Here is a 13349-nt window from a genome sequence, read left to right as displayed (position 1 = left end):
AATATGAAGGAAAAACAAAACAAAACAAAACAAAAACCTTGACTCGTGAGCCCAGGATCTAGAAAATGCTTGTGGACATCTAAAGTAATAATAAAGTGTTATAATAATAATTAATAATAATAATACTAGTATGGATAGATTCAAGGTATGGAGGAATGTTCCAAATTAAAATGAACTTAGGGGAGTGCACATCTGTTTCCCTCTGCACCCCCAGATAGCTGAGTGACCTCAGATTGTGAGTACTGGCCCCATGGGCGGCTGGTCAAAGGACAACTTGCTTAAATTACGTTGAAGGCACCAACCAATCCAAAAGTTATTTGAATTTGTGTCAAAGAGTTCTTTTCTAACAACAAGAAGTTGTTAGATTAGATTAAGGTGTTCCTGGTTGTTAGCAGTCTTGGGAGGAGTCCGGATCCTCATGGGCACTGTCCCTTTCCTGCCCTGAATGCTGATCTCTGTCCTTTCTCCCCACACGGATTCCTGCCAGCCTTTAGTAGCTGCCCTCATCTGCTTAGCTCTTGAAGGTCAGGCTCTCCCCTGTTTATCTGTTAGTTCACACCACTGATGTCCCTGTGTTCTTTGTCACTGTGTCTTATCTCCTCAGACTGCATTCAAGATTGTGCCATAGCTTCTCCCCCATCTGGACGCCCAGCATAGAGTCCACAGAGCTGAGTCCTGCCCGAACACTGGCTTAGTGATACCTAGTGAGCTACAACTGACAGAACCTGAGAAAGGGATATAAATACATTTTCAGAAGTTCTCATGACAGCTCCTTATCCCTAAAGATAACTTGTACAGATGATGGAAATGTCTGATACCTCCGAGTCTTTCTCACAGATCCATAAAAGGATGGCTGAATGAGACCTCTCGGGAGGGGGAGTAGGGGTCTTCCCTGGTCTTTCCTGAGCACTTCCTGTATATGCCAGGTCCTCACAGCATCCCCAGGGGACGGGCTCATCAGCCCCATCACACACACGAGTGCACCAAGGCCAGTGATGGGCACAGAGCTGCCCGTACTGGTTCTGGGTGTCCTCTTTGTCTCAGAGCAGAGAGCTCCTTTTCTTCTTACTGTGGGGCTGCCAGTCTCTGTCCAGGGAAAGATGTTAGCGTATCTTCTCTTCCGTTTTGATAGCTGCTCTCTTTGACCTGTGTGAAATGGCACCTCCCTTCCAAACTCAAACTTCATCCTCCTCATGAAGCTATTTTAACGATTCTACCCAGACTTCCTTGCATCTTTACCACATACCTGGAGCGCTGATTTCTCACATCGACCACATCCTGCCTTATATTATCAGTTAGCTTTTTATGTGGCAGAGAGAGTTCCCGAATTGAATCTGAAGACCCGAAGGCGGGAAATTGTGTCTCCTACGTCTCTGAATCTTTCTAAGATGCTAGAATCATTTTGTGTCCCTTCCGGTCGTTGGTTGGCGTTTTGATTTGTATTTTTTCTTCCTGTGTTATATCTTTGTTGTAATGTACACCTGCCTTTGCTGTAAGTGGAAAACTGGACAAGACAAATCCCGATGCCATGGCCTTGCCAACTAGCAGGGAAGGCAGGTGTCTCTTGCTATCTTTTGCTCTTTGTCCCCCAGTTCAAAAGTGGGACAGAGAAGGGCACCCATTGTCTAAGTCTGTTTGGACCCTCAGAGCTGGGGGTCCCTCTCAGCATTCATATGGCCCTGGACCGTGTCTGAGATTTTAGCAAACCTGACTCCGTTCTGAGTTTGAGGCGCAAGGAACATGCTTACTGATTGCAGGTGCACACTGGCCCTCACTGGCTTCAGTCAGGCTCCAGGAGTTCAGGGTGAGAATGCGCCTGCCTAGAGGCAAGGATGTGTCCGTTCACTCAACCAGCAGGTGCAGAGAGGCCACTGTGGATCGGGTGCAAAGCTACCAACCAGCAACCACACCTGCCCTGCCTTCCCCAAGCAGCAAGTGGTGGAAATCAGTGTGATAAATATGAACAGAAACATCCATGCTGTCAGGAGGCAGGCTGTGGGCAGGTTAGGGAGGGTTTGGGGAGGATGGGGAAGGGAAGGGGGCTTTTATTCATGTGTAGGGAGAGTCTGCTAGACACCAGGCACTGTGAGGTGTACCTGGCCCACGCACGTGAGCAAGTCTGCTCTAAGGCCCTTGCCCGCCTCAAGCTCACATGTTAGGAAACCTGCGTGTGTGTAAGGAGGCGGCGGTGTCGAGCTGACTCTCGAGGGTGAGATGACACCTGGCAGCGTGGCTGGAAGCCCGTGAGGAAAGGTGCCTTCCGCTCGGAGGGCCCTGAGCGTGAGGAGGGGGCTTCACCCACTGCTCCCCCGGGATGGTTCAACACAGAGCCTGGAGAGCAGCTTCATTGTACCAGACTGTTTCAGCAGAAGCTTCCTCTCCACGCTTGCGAAGGTCTTGGTCTCCTGGGCCAGGTGCTTGGTCGGTGGGAGAGGACTTACTCAATGCCCAGAGGAAGGAGGGACGGATGGAGGGATGGAGGGATGGGATGGGTCATTTGCCATTTTGAGGGTCGACAGGATCATACCAGCTGTGTGGGAAAGGGGTTCCCCCACAGACCCAAGTCAGGAACCCCTGCTTACAACCCAGAGGGCCCAGATGCGTTGTCTAGAACCGTGGGCCCCTTCCCGGGGATCTCGCTGCAGCCGGAAGGGATCCCTGCCTCGGTTCTGCCAGTGAGTTCACACAAGGGGGTCTGACGGCCCGCACTTCTCTCATTTCAGACTGCTCTGCCATGACCACGGCGCGGTACCGGCCCACGTGGGACCTGGCCCTCGACCCGCTGGTGTCGTGCAAGCTGTGTCTCGGGGAGTATCCAGTGGAGCAGATGACGACCATCGCCCAGTGCCAGTGCATCTTCTGCACTCTGGTTGGTCCCTTTGGGGAGAAAACTGTGGTTAAAAACACTTCCAGGAGGAAGCTTTTGTGTTCGTTTTTCGTGACCTTGGACCCCACCTTTGCCAGGGACAGAGTCTCTCATGCAGTTCCTGGAAGACTTTGCCTTGGAACCCGTCAGGCACCCCAGTAGATTTCCATCCCAGGAGCTCGCGATGCAAAAGTTAGTGGTTAAACAGAGTTGTAGAAGCTGGAAATGCAACTGAGGAAAGCTGATCATGACGTGTGCTTTCCTTTCCAGAAAGAAAGAGCTTTACCATACCTCATTTTAAGTTTAATTTAATGATTGCATCCTTGAGATTATAACTCAAGGTGCTAAGCTAGTGAGTGCGCACAGAGGACACCTGGCTATTCATGTCAGCTTGCTCTGTGTCAAGCTACAGAGGATGCTGAAATCGCATTTAAATTTCCGTGTGCCTTAGCCAGCATTATTTGGGGCCCAATGATCTGCTCTTAATGACCACAGGGACCCAGGGACCCCTCTCCCTCAGGCCTCACTCATACCCAGCCTGTCACCCCTCAGAAAGGGAAAATGAGGATTTGGGGTTTATTTTCAGTTCATCTTCTTGAATTCTACTTGATTTCTCCTCCCATTCAAGGAATAAAAAAGAAGAAAGTCCAGAAAAGAAAAAAGAAAAAAAAAAAAAGAATGTTTTCTTCCAACTATAAAAAACCCCAAAAAGTTGCTTCTGAATTTAACCGTGTTATAAATGGACCATCTGGGTGGCCTGCCGGTGTATTTTTCAAATGTCTAGGTTAAAATCTGTCACCAGACAGCCTTCCCTACCCTTTTGCAGGAGCCGTGTTCTCCCTCCCTGCCCTTGTTGCATAGACCTGACTTCGTGTCTCCTGATGTCTCTGGGACGTGGGCACGTTTGATGGCATGTCTCTTTCAGAGATAGGGAGATGGAGCTTTGCAGACCGTCACGTCTCCATCTTCTGACGCTGCCTTTCTGGGGGACAGGATTCCGTACCCCTTAAACACCTTGTCCACCCAGGACTCACCATTGCTCGTCACTAAAAGTTCACTAGACCACACCACAGGGAGTCTGCCTCAGTGTTGATCTGCGAGAAATGCAGCTCCTTAAAGCCTCAGGAAAGTCACTTCAGCTTGGAGGGCAGGAAATTGCTTTTGACATTTTCCTGAGATGGGAAAGGATGGGAGGGAGAGGGGAGCGGGAGAGGCAAAGATGGGGACCTCCAGTCAATGAGCAGCGGGTATGGGACTCGGTTTCATTTCTAGAGGAAGAGCTGGGGGGAAGCAGTCTGGACAGAGTAAAGATTTCCTTTATGTAGGTTGCCTCCCTCTTGCCTGAGGGAAAGTCTTCTTTGGTCTCCAGGGGTGGAGTCAGTCCTATCTGTCCTGTGCCCTTGGGCGAGCTTGCTGGTCTCAGTCACCTGCTCTTCCCCTCCCCCACCTTTCCTCCTTTCATTGTTGTTGTTTTGGTTTTCTGTTCCTAGAAAATTGTAGTAAAAACCAGTAAGCAACTCTAATTCACATCAAGTGCTTAATGTAAGGGGGCCGACTTTGAAGGGGGGGGGAGATAGATAGCACTGTCCCCACAAAGAGGGGCGTCTGCAGTTCTAAGAGATAGCAGGACACTGGAGATTTTTTTTTTTTTTCTCACAACCGGGTATTAAACATGAAAATGTCGAAAAAACAGTCGCACTTGTTTCTGCAGCAAGAACAGAGGAAGCACCTGTGTGTTGACAGACTGAGAGTGGGGGAGGTGCCTGCGCCCCATTTCTTCCCTGTGTGGGGGCCTCAGGTCACCCTGGCCCACCACCACGGGCCGCGGCCAGAGGAGTCGTAACTGCCCCTTTCCTGGGGGACAGACAGGAGAAGGTGGGAAAGAGAAAAGAGAGAAAATTGTCTGGAAAGAAGGAAGCCCTCTAATAAACTAATCACTGGAGGATTATTGTTAGGTTCTGAAGGATTTTGACCTCAAGGAGGGAGGGGCCCAAGGGGAAACCGGGATGGGGAGGTCAGGCATCTCTGCCTTGAAATGCAGGTGCTGTTTCTGACCTCGACGGCCTCTGAGGCCTCCTCTGTATGTTGGGTCTCCCAGTAGTTAACGGTGGGGGAAGCTGAGACTTAAGGTTTATAGTCAACTGCTCTTTCCATGATGGCCACGCCGTGGCTCCTGAGGTGGACGGTGCCATATATTTTCACTGGAAAATGTACCCACAGTCCAGCCCCTAAGCTTACTGCTCCCTGTGTGGCTCTGGCCTGGCAGGGAAGTTGACCACCCAAGGCTGGCTCAGAGGGGCCACTTTAGAACCCAGTGGAAACCTTTCCTATCAAAACCCTCCCAATTCAGCCCCCTATACCATGACAGTCCCACTTCTGCTTGTGTGTCCACGGTGGCTCTATCCATTCGCACTTTCTCCAATAGCTAGCTCAGATGACCCTCTGTAGTTTGGGCCCTTTGGGGTGGAAATGCCACCATGTAATTGGGTCCCTGCCTTTATCCAGACTCAAAGCTCCTGTTCCTTATTCCCTCCCCCGTCCTCAGTTCCTACACGCAACTGCTCCGAACTACTGGACACTTCCAGCTCCTCTTACTGTATCTGGTTCCTTCTGTCCCACTGTGTTGTCGTGACGTCTCCTTACCGATATCCCCTAGAGGAGCGGGATTTTGTTTTGTTTCATCGTTCCCTAAACCTTGGCACACAGTGACACTCAAAAAAATGTCTGTCACTGGAGTGGTCGGTGCTTGAGTTCTCAACAGCTTGTGTTGCGTGAGGAAGATGCTACTCTTACTTTTCTTACTTTCACGATTGCAACTGCTCTCCCTCCCCCTCTCCCTCTAATCTGAGATGTGTCTAAGAAATCCTAGTGTCTTCAGGTTAAGAGGAAGCCAACTGGGGCTCACCACATGGTAAGAGGGAATGCTGGGGGTGGTGTTCAAAGTGTCTGTCCTTCAGCTCAGGGTCCATTCAGATGCAAGTCTGCAGGGGAGATTGTAACTGTGTCAAGTGGTTAAAACAGGTCTCTCTGCCGGTGTAGAGTTTGGGCACCTGTCCTGTCATCTGTCCTGCACGTTGGCTCCTGGGGGCTCTGAGCGCCCTAGGCCTCTGGGGGGCACAGCTCCCCAGCTTCTGCTCTCTGGGCTGGGGCCCAGTGCTGTAGAGGGCCTCGTCCTAGTCTTGGGTCTCACGATGGGGAAAGGTATACCTTGCGGTCCGGAGCTGAGAATGGACCAGCGGCTTAGGGCTTCCCACTGCCAAGATGGCAGCTACATGGACACGTAGCTCAGCAAGGCCTTTCTGTGTCCCTGTGCAGACCTGCTCCCTGATCTGCATGGTCTCGAGCCATCACCCAGACCCTCGGATTCTCTGCCCACACTGCTCACAGGCACGCCACAGTGATTTTTGTCTTTATCCCTGGCTTCTAGGTTCCCTCAAACTCTGCCTTGTGGGTAGAAAAGGAGGGGGAATAACGTTTGTTAATTGCTGGTGACATACCACATTCATCTCACTTGTCATAAAATCCTGTGAAGTGGGCAGAAGTCCCCCATCTCATGAAGAGACGCAGCAGCTCAGAGAGATGAAACGCCTCGCTCCAGAATGCTCTCTGGTTGCCTCCCTCACTTGGCACTTGTGTCCTGATCCGAAGCTTGTCTACTAGCGGCCCCTAAGAAAACTCTGACTCCTGGCATCTGTTCTGCTGGGAAGCTACACACAGGCCTGGGGGCTGCCCTGGAGTCGTTTGTGGGCCACTCCAGGTCAGGGGCAGTGACCATCCTCCATACACCCCTGGGTCTTGGCACCTTCCAACCGAGGAAGGGCACGCGGGGTCTTTCTCTCTCCCTGTTATGTGCACCTGACCCTCCATCCCAAAGCCCCCCTCCCTGTTCTCACACAGGAGACCCATCCAAGTCTCTTGCAGTTAGGGCCCTGGACCCCTGCCCCGTCGTGGGCAAGGTCCCCCGATGGAGATCCTTAGCAGTGCCCTGCCCCTTCTTATCCACGAGGTAAAGAGCAAGCACACCGTGGGTTTCTCCGTTTGCTGGAAGAGTCCTCAGCTTTGTGCACAGTCGAAACAGCCTAGGGCACTGAGGGGAAGTGAGTGGAGCTTCCCTCTATGGAAGGAACCCTCAGGTGTCCCGATTCTGAGCAGCTGTGTGTGGACTCATGTTGTCCCCCGCTTGGGCCTCAGAGTCACATATCTGTGTCCCCTTCTGTCTGCACACACACAGAGACCCCTCAGAGCCGCACACAGAAGTGCACTGACTCTTCCATCAGCACGAGTCCCCCCGAGACTTCTCTGCCTTCCATAGTGTTGGCTCCTAGACTTTAGGTGCAGAGCAAATCGGTATTTGTTGAGTGTGTGTCATGACAGCTTCTCCGTGTTTCTGCCTCTAACACAATACCTCTGACTTGCCTTCCACTGGGAGGTCTTTGCAGTGAAGGTGAGGTTTGCGTCAAGACTCATCTTTGCTGCTCTGTGACTTTGGTTTTTCACATCAGCTGATTGCAAGCCTTGTCCGCATTTGCTGCTTACAGGTGTGGTGGGGTGGGGGGCTGTGCTTGCTTCCTCCCCCCGCAACCCACAGAGGAGGCTGTGTTTCCCCCGCCCCAGGGAGGGGCTTGTGCCCCCTTCAGAGGAGGGGTTCACACTCTCTCCGGGATCTCCTCCCACCCCTGCCCCAGCCGCGAGTACAGCCCCTGCCCCAGGAGAAGGGAGTCCAGGATTCCCTGGTCTCTGTGCAGGAGCAGACCAGCTTCAACTCCAGACTCTCCATTCCACGTAGAGCAGTGGTGCCAAGGCCTCGGAGTCCCCAGAAAAGCCCCCAGGTTGTCAGAGCGGGACTGAGTCCTCTTCAGACTGTCCTAACCGTCGCCTCCCGATCTCCCTCAGCCTCACCCTGCGCCCCGCACTCGTCCCGCCTCATCAGAGCCTGCCCGTTATTGGCCGCAGCCGGGTTCTCGGAACAGTCCTCCTGTGCTCAGTCAGCGGGGCCAGGGACCCCCGCAGGACTCCGCGGGGGATGCCTCGTTTTGATGGTTGATTTTTCCAGTCCCTGCTGGCTCCAGGCCAGGTGGTGGGATGTGTCCAGTTCCCCCGATGAGCTGCCATCACTGTTACTTCCCGAAGCCGGGGCGGCACACTGCCCTGATGGGGACAGTTGGCCTGAGCCGCTTACCTGGTCTCCTTGCCATACTCAGGTTTATCCCACCCGGCTGAGGCTGAGTTCTTGAATGCAGTCTCTGCTGGGGTAAATCCACTCCAGCCATACTGGGAGGAGTCCCCACCACCTCCCACGCGAAGCCCCCCGCTGCTGCATGTGGCCCGAGCCCCCTCCTGCCTCTCCGGTACCAGCTGCAATGTTGGGCACACCTGTGGTCAAGCCAGCCCTTCTCCTGGGGTCAATGTGCTTCGTGTGGGCCTGACGTGGGAATGGGCACTCTGTGCTCTGCCTTCCTTGAACGAGCACGCCCCCATCCAGCCCTGGCTTCACGTAGCCCATAGCAGGCTTGTCTCTCTCTTTGCTTTGATTGTGCTGAAGGAAGCCCCCCCAAGAGTTGCCGCCTCTGGTACGGTTCCAGCATGCCCTCTCTCAGGAGCAGGTCCTGCCTGCTGAACCAATCTAGAAACCCCAAACGGGCGACAGACTCACACCTGTGGACTTCCAACTTGGTGCTCTTCAAAGAGAGTGTTTCACGCCAGGTCTGGGGCTCCCCGTCCTTACTGGGCATCTGTAATCACAAGCCTGCAGAGGGGTGTGCATTCCCTGGGTCCTGACCTTCGTGCAGGGCCCACCGTGCACTAATATTCAGAGCAGCCATAGCCATAGGGGCTGCCGTGCTGACACCTACGGAAGGCGCACAGTGCCTGCCCGAGCGTGTGACCGTGGCCACCTTGGGTTGGCCTTGCGGTTGGAACAGGCGTGGTGGTGGTGGGCTTCTCTCCTCCCACAGCGCGTGGAATGGGGCCCCGGGAGGTGTGGTCCCTCGTGCACAGCTGGGAGCTGAGTAGGCTGGGAGTCAGACCCAGGTCTGTGCTTCCCAGGCCCCTGTTCTTCAGATGGTGTCCGCTGGGGTCCCACCACTGGGGTCCCACCACTGGGGTCCCACCGCTGGGATCCCACTGCAATCTCTTGTCTTGCCTGTTCATAAGGAGTGGATCCCTGAGGATTGTAAGCTACTCCGGCTCCTTGAAGCACAGTTTCTGAGCAGTTTTCTCCTGCTCTCTGGGTCTGCAGCAGCCCGCAGACCTTCCAGTGAGAAAACAGCGTAGAGACTTGTTGTAGCTCAGGCAAGGCCGCTGGGTCTCTGTGGCCCACTTCTCCTTGGCAGGAAACTGAAGCAAATCTGCAGTGCTGTCTCCTCTTGGAACTGGGTTCCAAGAGTTGGAAGACAAAACGGAAAATGAAATGCCTGGAACATTCTGTGGCTCTTGACGCTCCCGCTCCTTCCTTCTGCCCTTTGTGCAGCAGATGCCCCCTTTCCTGGAATGTCCTTGTCCCTCTGGCCAGTGTGTCCCCTCTGGGAAGCCTTCCTGACCACCCCCTGGGGGGCCCTACTCCCCATTAGGGTGTTAGGAACACGGCACCATCCCGACCTGCAGGAGCGTCTTTCCCTGCAGTGGCGGTGGGGGGGCTTGGTGTCATAGCCTCCGAGCATCGGGGACATGTACAGATGCATTGTAGGGTGACTCGGACTTCTCCAGCTTAAAGTACATACAAAAGGGGTGCCTGAGTGGCTCAGTCAGTTAACGGTCTGACTCGATTTCAGCTCCAGTCTTGATCTCAGGGCGTGAGATCAAGCCCTGCATTGGGCCCCATGCTGGGTGTGGAACCTACTCAAAAAAAAAAAAAAAAAAAAAAAAAAAGTACCTATAATTCTATGTCCTACTAAAAAAAAAAAAGTAAGAGGGAGCTGGAAGTTCATACTAAGTGATTGCCCATGAAAGAGTTCTTCATTGAGGAAGAAGACAGAAATTAAAAACAAAAACAGAAAACACCCCCCCCTTTTGGAGTCATGCACAAGTGAGCCCCAGCTCCAGCATTTGTGGAGTGTGTCCTTGGGTCCATTCGTCACTTCCCTGAGTCTTTGTTTTCTCCTCTGCAAGCTGGGAGCCCTGAGGCCACAGGGAGGCCATTGGATCCCTGAGAGTGCCACAGCAGGAAACCCATCTGCCGCTTTTGCACTGTGTCTCTATTCTGAGAGAAGTTCCTTGGCCCATTCTTTCGCCCTCCTTTTGAGACCTCTTCTTGCGATTAGATGGAAAAACCGGGCTTGCAGTCATGACCGCTTCACATCTGGAAGGAGACTGGACTGGTGTTCCAGGGAGGGCCTGCCAGGCGCTTGGATCCGCACGTCTTCTTACAGAGTAAACACACGGGCACTCCCAGAACGCAGTCGCTCTGCGCAGAGGCTCTCAGCGGTCCAGCCGGATGTGACGTGCTCACTGTTGGGCTGCAGGCCCGTTCTGAGCAGTGATGTTCGGGGGCGTTGAGATGCCCTCGTGCAGTTTCCCACAGGCATTAGGTGGTGTGCTTCTCGGGGAGCCCAGAGCGTGCTGTGGTGGACGGCTCCGGGAGAGTTGAGGGCATTGGACCATTCTCCAGAGATCCCAGATAGGCAAACGGATGAGAAAAAGTAAAATCATTATCTTGTGGCTAAGGTTCCTGTAGATTTTTATGCGTCTGACTCTAGGAATCCTACCATGCAGACAGACACACTAGAGGCACCAACAGTCGCTATGGTCATGGAAGTTGTGCTGGGTGCTTTTACGTTCTTTCTTACAATCGCAGAAGCCCAGCAAGTTGGCCATCCCTGTTTTATGGTCGAGGGAGCTGTGGCCTGAACTCATTAGGGAGCCCTTCTGTGGCCTCTGCCTACAGCAGTTCCATGAAGTCTGTCTAGCTCCAAAGCCTGTGGTCTTCCTCCCGCCTCACAGTCACCTAGCCATCCCTGATACACTCCAGGTCGCTCCCGACTGGAAACACAGCATAGTCACAAGGGTCGCAGGCCACCACTCCATAGCGTGGCTGTCTCCCTGAGACAGCTGCTGTGGCGCTCACAGCCAGAGTGGGGGGTGGGGGCCAGGCCTGCCTGCAGCTCTGTGGGAAAGCCCCCTCCTCTGCTGCCTGGCCTCCTCCTGGTGTGGGTTTTGATGGCGTACCTCTAAGACCACAAACCCGGGCCTCTGGGAGCTCTCCATAACCATCGCCCTGGAGAGATGTCAGAGCTCTGGGCATTATGGAAGTTCATGAAGCCTCTGCACTCACGGGCAGCCCGGGCAGGGCTGAGGAGTGCAAACTGACCTTGGGCTGGGCTCTGGGCACCCGTTTTGCTGCTGATGCACGAAGCCTTGCATTCTGGGGGAAACGGCTCTTTCTGAGGATTGCCAACACGGCTGCTTTGTGTCTCCGGTGGTGAAACTTTCTGATGTGCCAGAAGGGTGAAACTTACCCATTTAGATCAAATTATTGTACATACATACACTGTTTTTTTTTAATAGATTTTATTTATTTATTTGAGAGAGAGCATGAGAGAGCGCAGACAGGGGGAGCAGCACAGGGAGAGGGAGAAGCAGGCTCCCCACTGGGCAGGGAGCCCGACATGGGGCTTGAGCCCAGGACCCCAAGATCATGGCCCGAGCCAAAGGCAGACACTTAACTGAGCCACCCAGGTGCTCCGGATCATGATAACTTAATCGTGTTACTGTGACAGTGGTGTTGGCGTCATGAACCCCAAATATTGGACTAGGGCTGCGACTGAAGTTGACGTGGGGACGCTGTTGAGATGGTTGGCGCTGGTTCCTCGTCATGTGGCGGCCCGTGTCGGTGCTCTTCCAGTTCTCCTGTGAACCTTTCAGTCTCTCTTGCTGCTTTCAGTGGCGAGCCTACCCGGGGAGGCCGCGTCTTTCTTCTAACTGTGCTCTTCCGGGGAGCGAGGGTTTCCCAGGCTCGTAGACAGGGCGGGAGCACATGGGCACTGTGTACGGCTTCCTCCTCCTCGATAGAACTCTGCGGTGTCTCCCCCTTTTTCTGTCTGGCTGAGACTTTCAGCAGTCCTTCAGTGGGTGCGGTGGGAGTCAGTGACTGCTGGGGAAGTGGGGCTCGGGGGTTCAGGTCGGCATCCATGTACAGGTCATGGTGGGGGGTGCTGGGGCATTTCCAAGTCGAGCCAGGCCGGGCTTGACGCAGGGCTCTCTGCCCTTGCTGTCGGGGTCCGCTAACAGGCCCCTTCTGTGGGGACTCAGTGTTCACACCCGAAAGGTGAAACCATCCTCCCCTTCTTGTAAGAATGATCTAAGGAGTGCAGGAAACAATGGAGTAGGAAGAACTGGGTGCAGTGCCTGAGGTCTGGCCCCGACCTTCCTCTCCGTTTCTCCTCAAACCGTGAGACGCGCCGATGTGGTGTTGGCCAAGGTTGTGTGTGTGGATCCCACCTGCTGCCTTTGTTCTGCCTGGAATGGGGGGGCACCCTGTAAATGTTTGTCCGGTGATCAAAACCTCTAATTTGGCGGTCGCTGTGGGCCGCACGGTGAAGACAGGGAGCCGCGTCGGGACAGCGCGCCGGGTTACGCGTCAGTGGGTCTTCGCCCTGAAGGAGGTCAAGGTGTTGAAAGACGCTTCTCTGTTCTTTTTCTTTTCAGTGCCTGAAACAGTACGTGGAGCTCTTGATCAAAGAAGGACTAGAAACCGCAATCAGCTGCCCTGATGCCGCCTGCCCTAAACAGGGCCGCCTGCAGGAGGACGAGGCACGAGCACCCGAGCAGACGGGTTTTGCACGTGGGCCGGGTGCCCTGCTGCACGGGGGTCGTGGGCCGTGCGCAGGCTGACCGGGCTCTGTTCCAGCCCACAGCCACTAAAGGTCTTGTTTGTGTCCTTTCTCTTCTTAGATTGAGTGCATGGTTGCCGCCGAAATTATGCAAAGATACAAAAAGCTACAGTTTGAAAGAGGTAGGTGCCCGGCGTGGTAGGGGTCGTGGTTCCTGGGCGGAGAGCGGGGGCGTCGGGGGCGGCGCGTCTGGTGGATAGCCTTGCGCCTGGTTTGGCCATACTGGAAGGAAAGTGTCCACGAAAGTTAGATTCCTGAAATGTCTGCGTCGTTTTGAGTTCTCTGCAGAGCTCCCAGGTGGAGAGTCTTTGTTGGGGTTCCGCATGGTAATGAGAAGGAATCCTAAAACACCTCGTTAGGGAGATTTGGGTGCAGGGGGTGGTTTAAAGAGATCTGACCTTCATGGGGCATGATTATTCCTCAGCCAGGTTAGGGCTAAGAGTACCGGGACTAAATTCTTAGACGCTGCAGAATTTAAAAGCTCCAAAGGCACAGAAGGACATTGGGAGGCCACGCATAGGTGGAAATGTGGCAGTTGGCATCTTGACAGACAGTGTAGTCTGTCCCTTTGCCCTGGGGCCGGTCTGGAAAGGCGGGCGCCAGGCCCAAGTCCCTTGTCTCCGTAAGTATTCTGATGGCCCTGCCAGCTTGCCCCC

At 54.0% G+C, this 13349-nt stretch overlaps 1 protein-coding gene across 1 annotated transcript in view; it reads left to right on the top strand.

Moving 5' to 3' along the window:
• The first annotated feature begins 2719 nt into the window (after nucleotides 1-2719).
• LOC111154073 (E3 ubiquitin-protein ligase RNF144A-like) overlaps nucleotides 2720-13349 on the top strand; it is a 30268-nt gene continuing 19638 nt past the window's right edge. Inside the window, exons 1-3 of the mRNA XM_022513426.1 lie at nucleotides 2720-2869; nucleotides 12509-12613; nucleotides 12755-12815. Coding sequence (XP_022369134.1) covers nucleotides 2735-2869; nucleotides 12509-12613; nucleotides 12755-12815 — 301 coding nt within the window. The 5' untranslated portion in view covers nucleotides 2720-2734. The remainder of the gene's footprint in view (nucleotides 2870-12508; nucleotides 12614-12754; nucleotides 12816-13349) is intronic.

Source organism: Enhydra lutris, unplaced genomic scaffold, assembly GCF_002288905.1.
Source record: "Enhydra lutris kenyoni isolate GAN:26980312 unplaced genomic scaffold, ASM228890v2 scaffoldscaffold35, whole genome shotgun sequence".
Classification (NCBI taxonomy): domain Eukaryota; kingdom Metazoa; phylum Chordata; class Mammalia; order Carnivora; family Mustelidae; genus Enhydra; species Enhydra lutris.
Note: the sequence above shows the minus strand (reverse complement) of the source record. Positions and strands in the feature narration are given on the sequence as shown.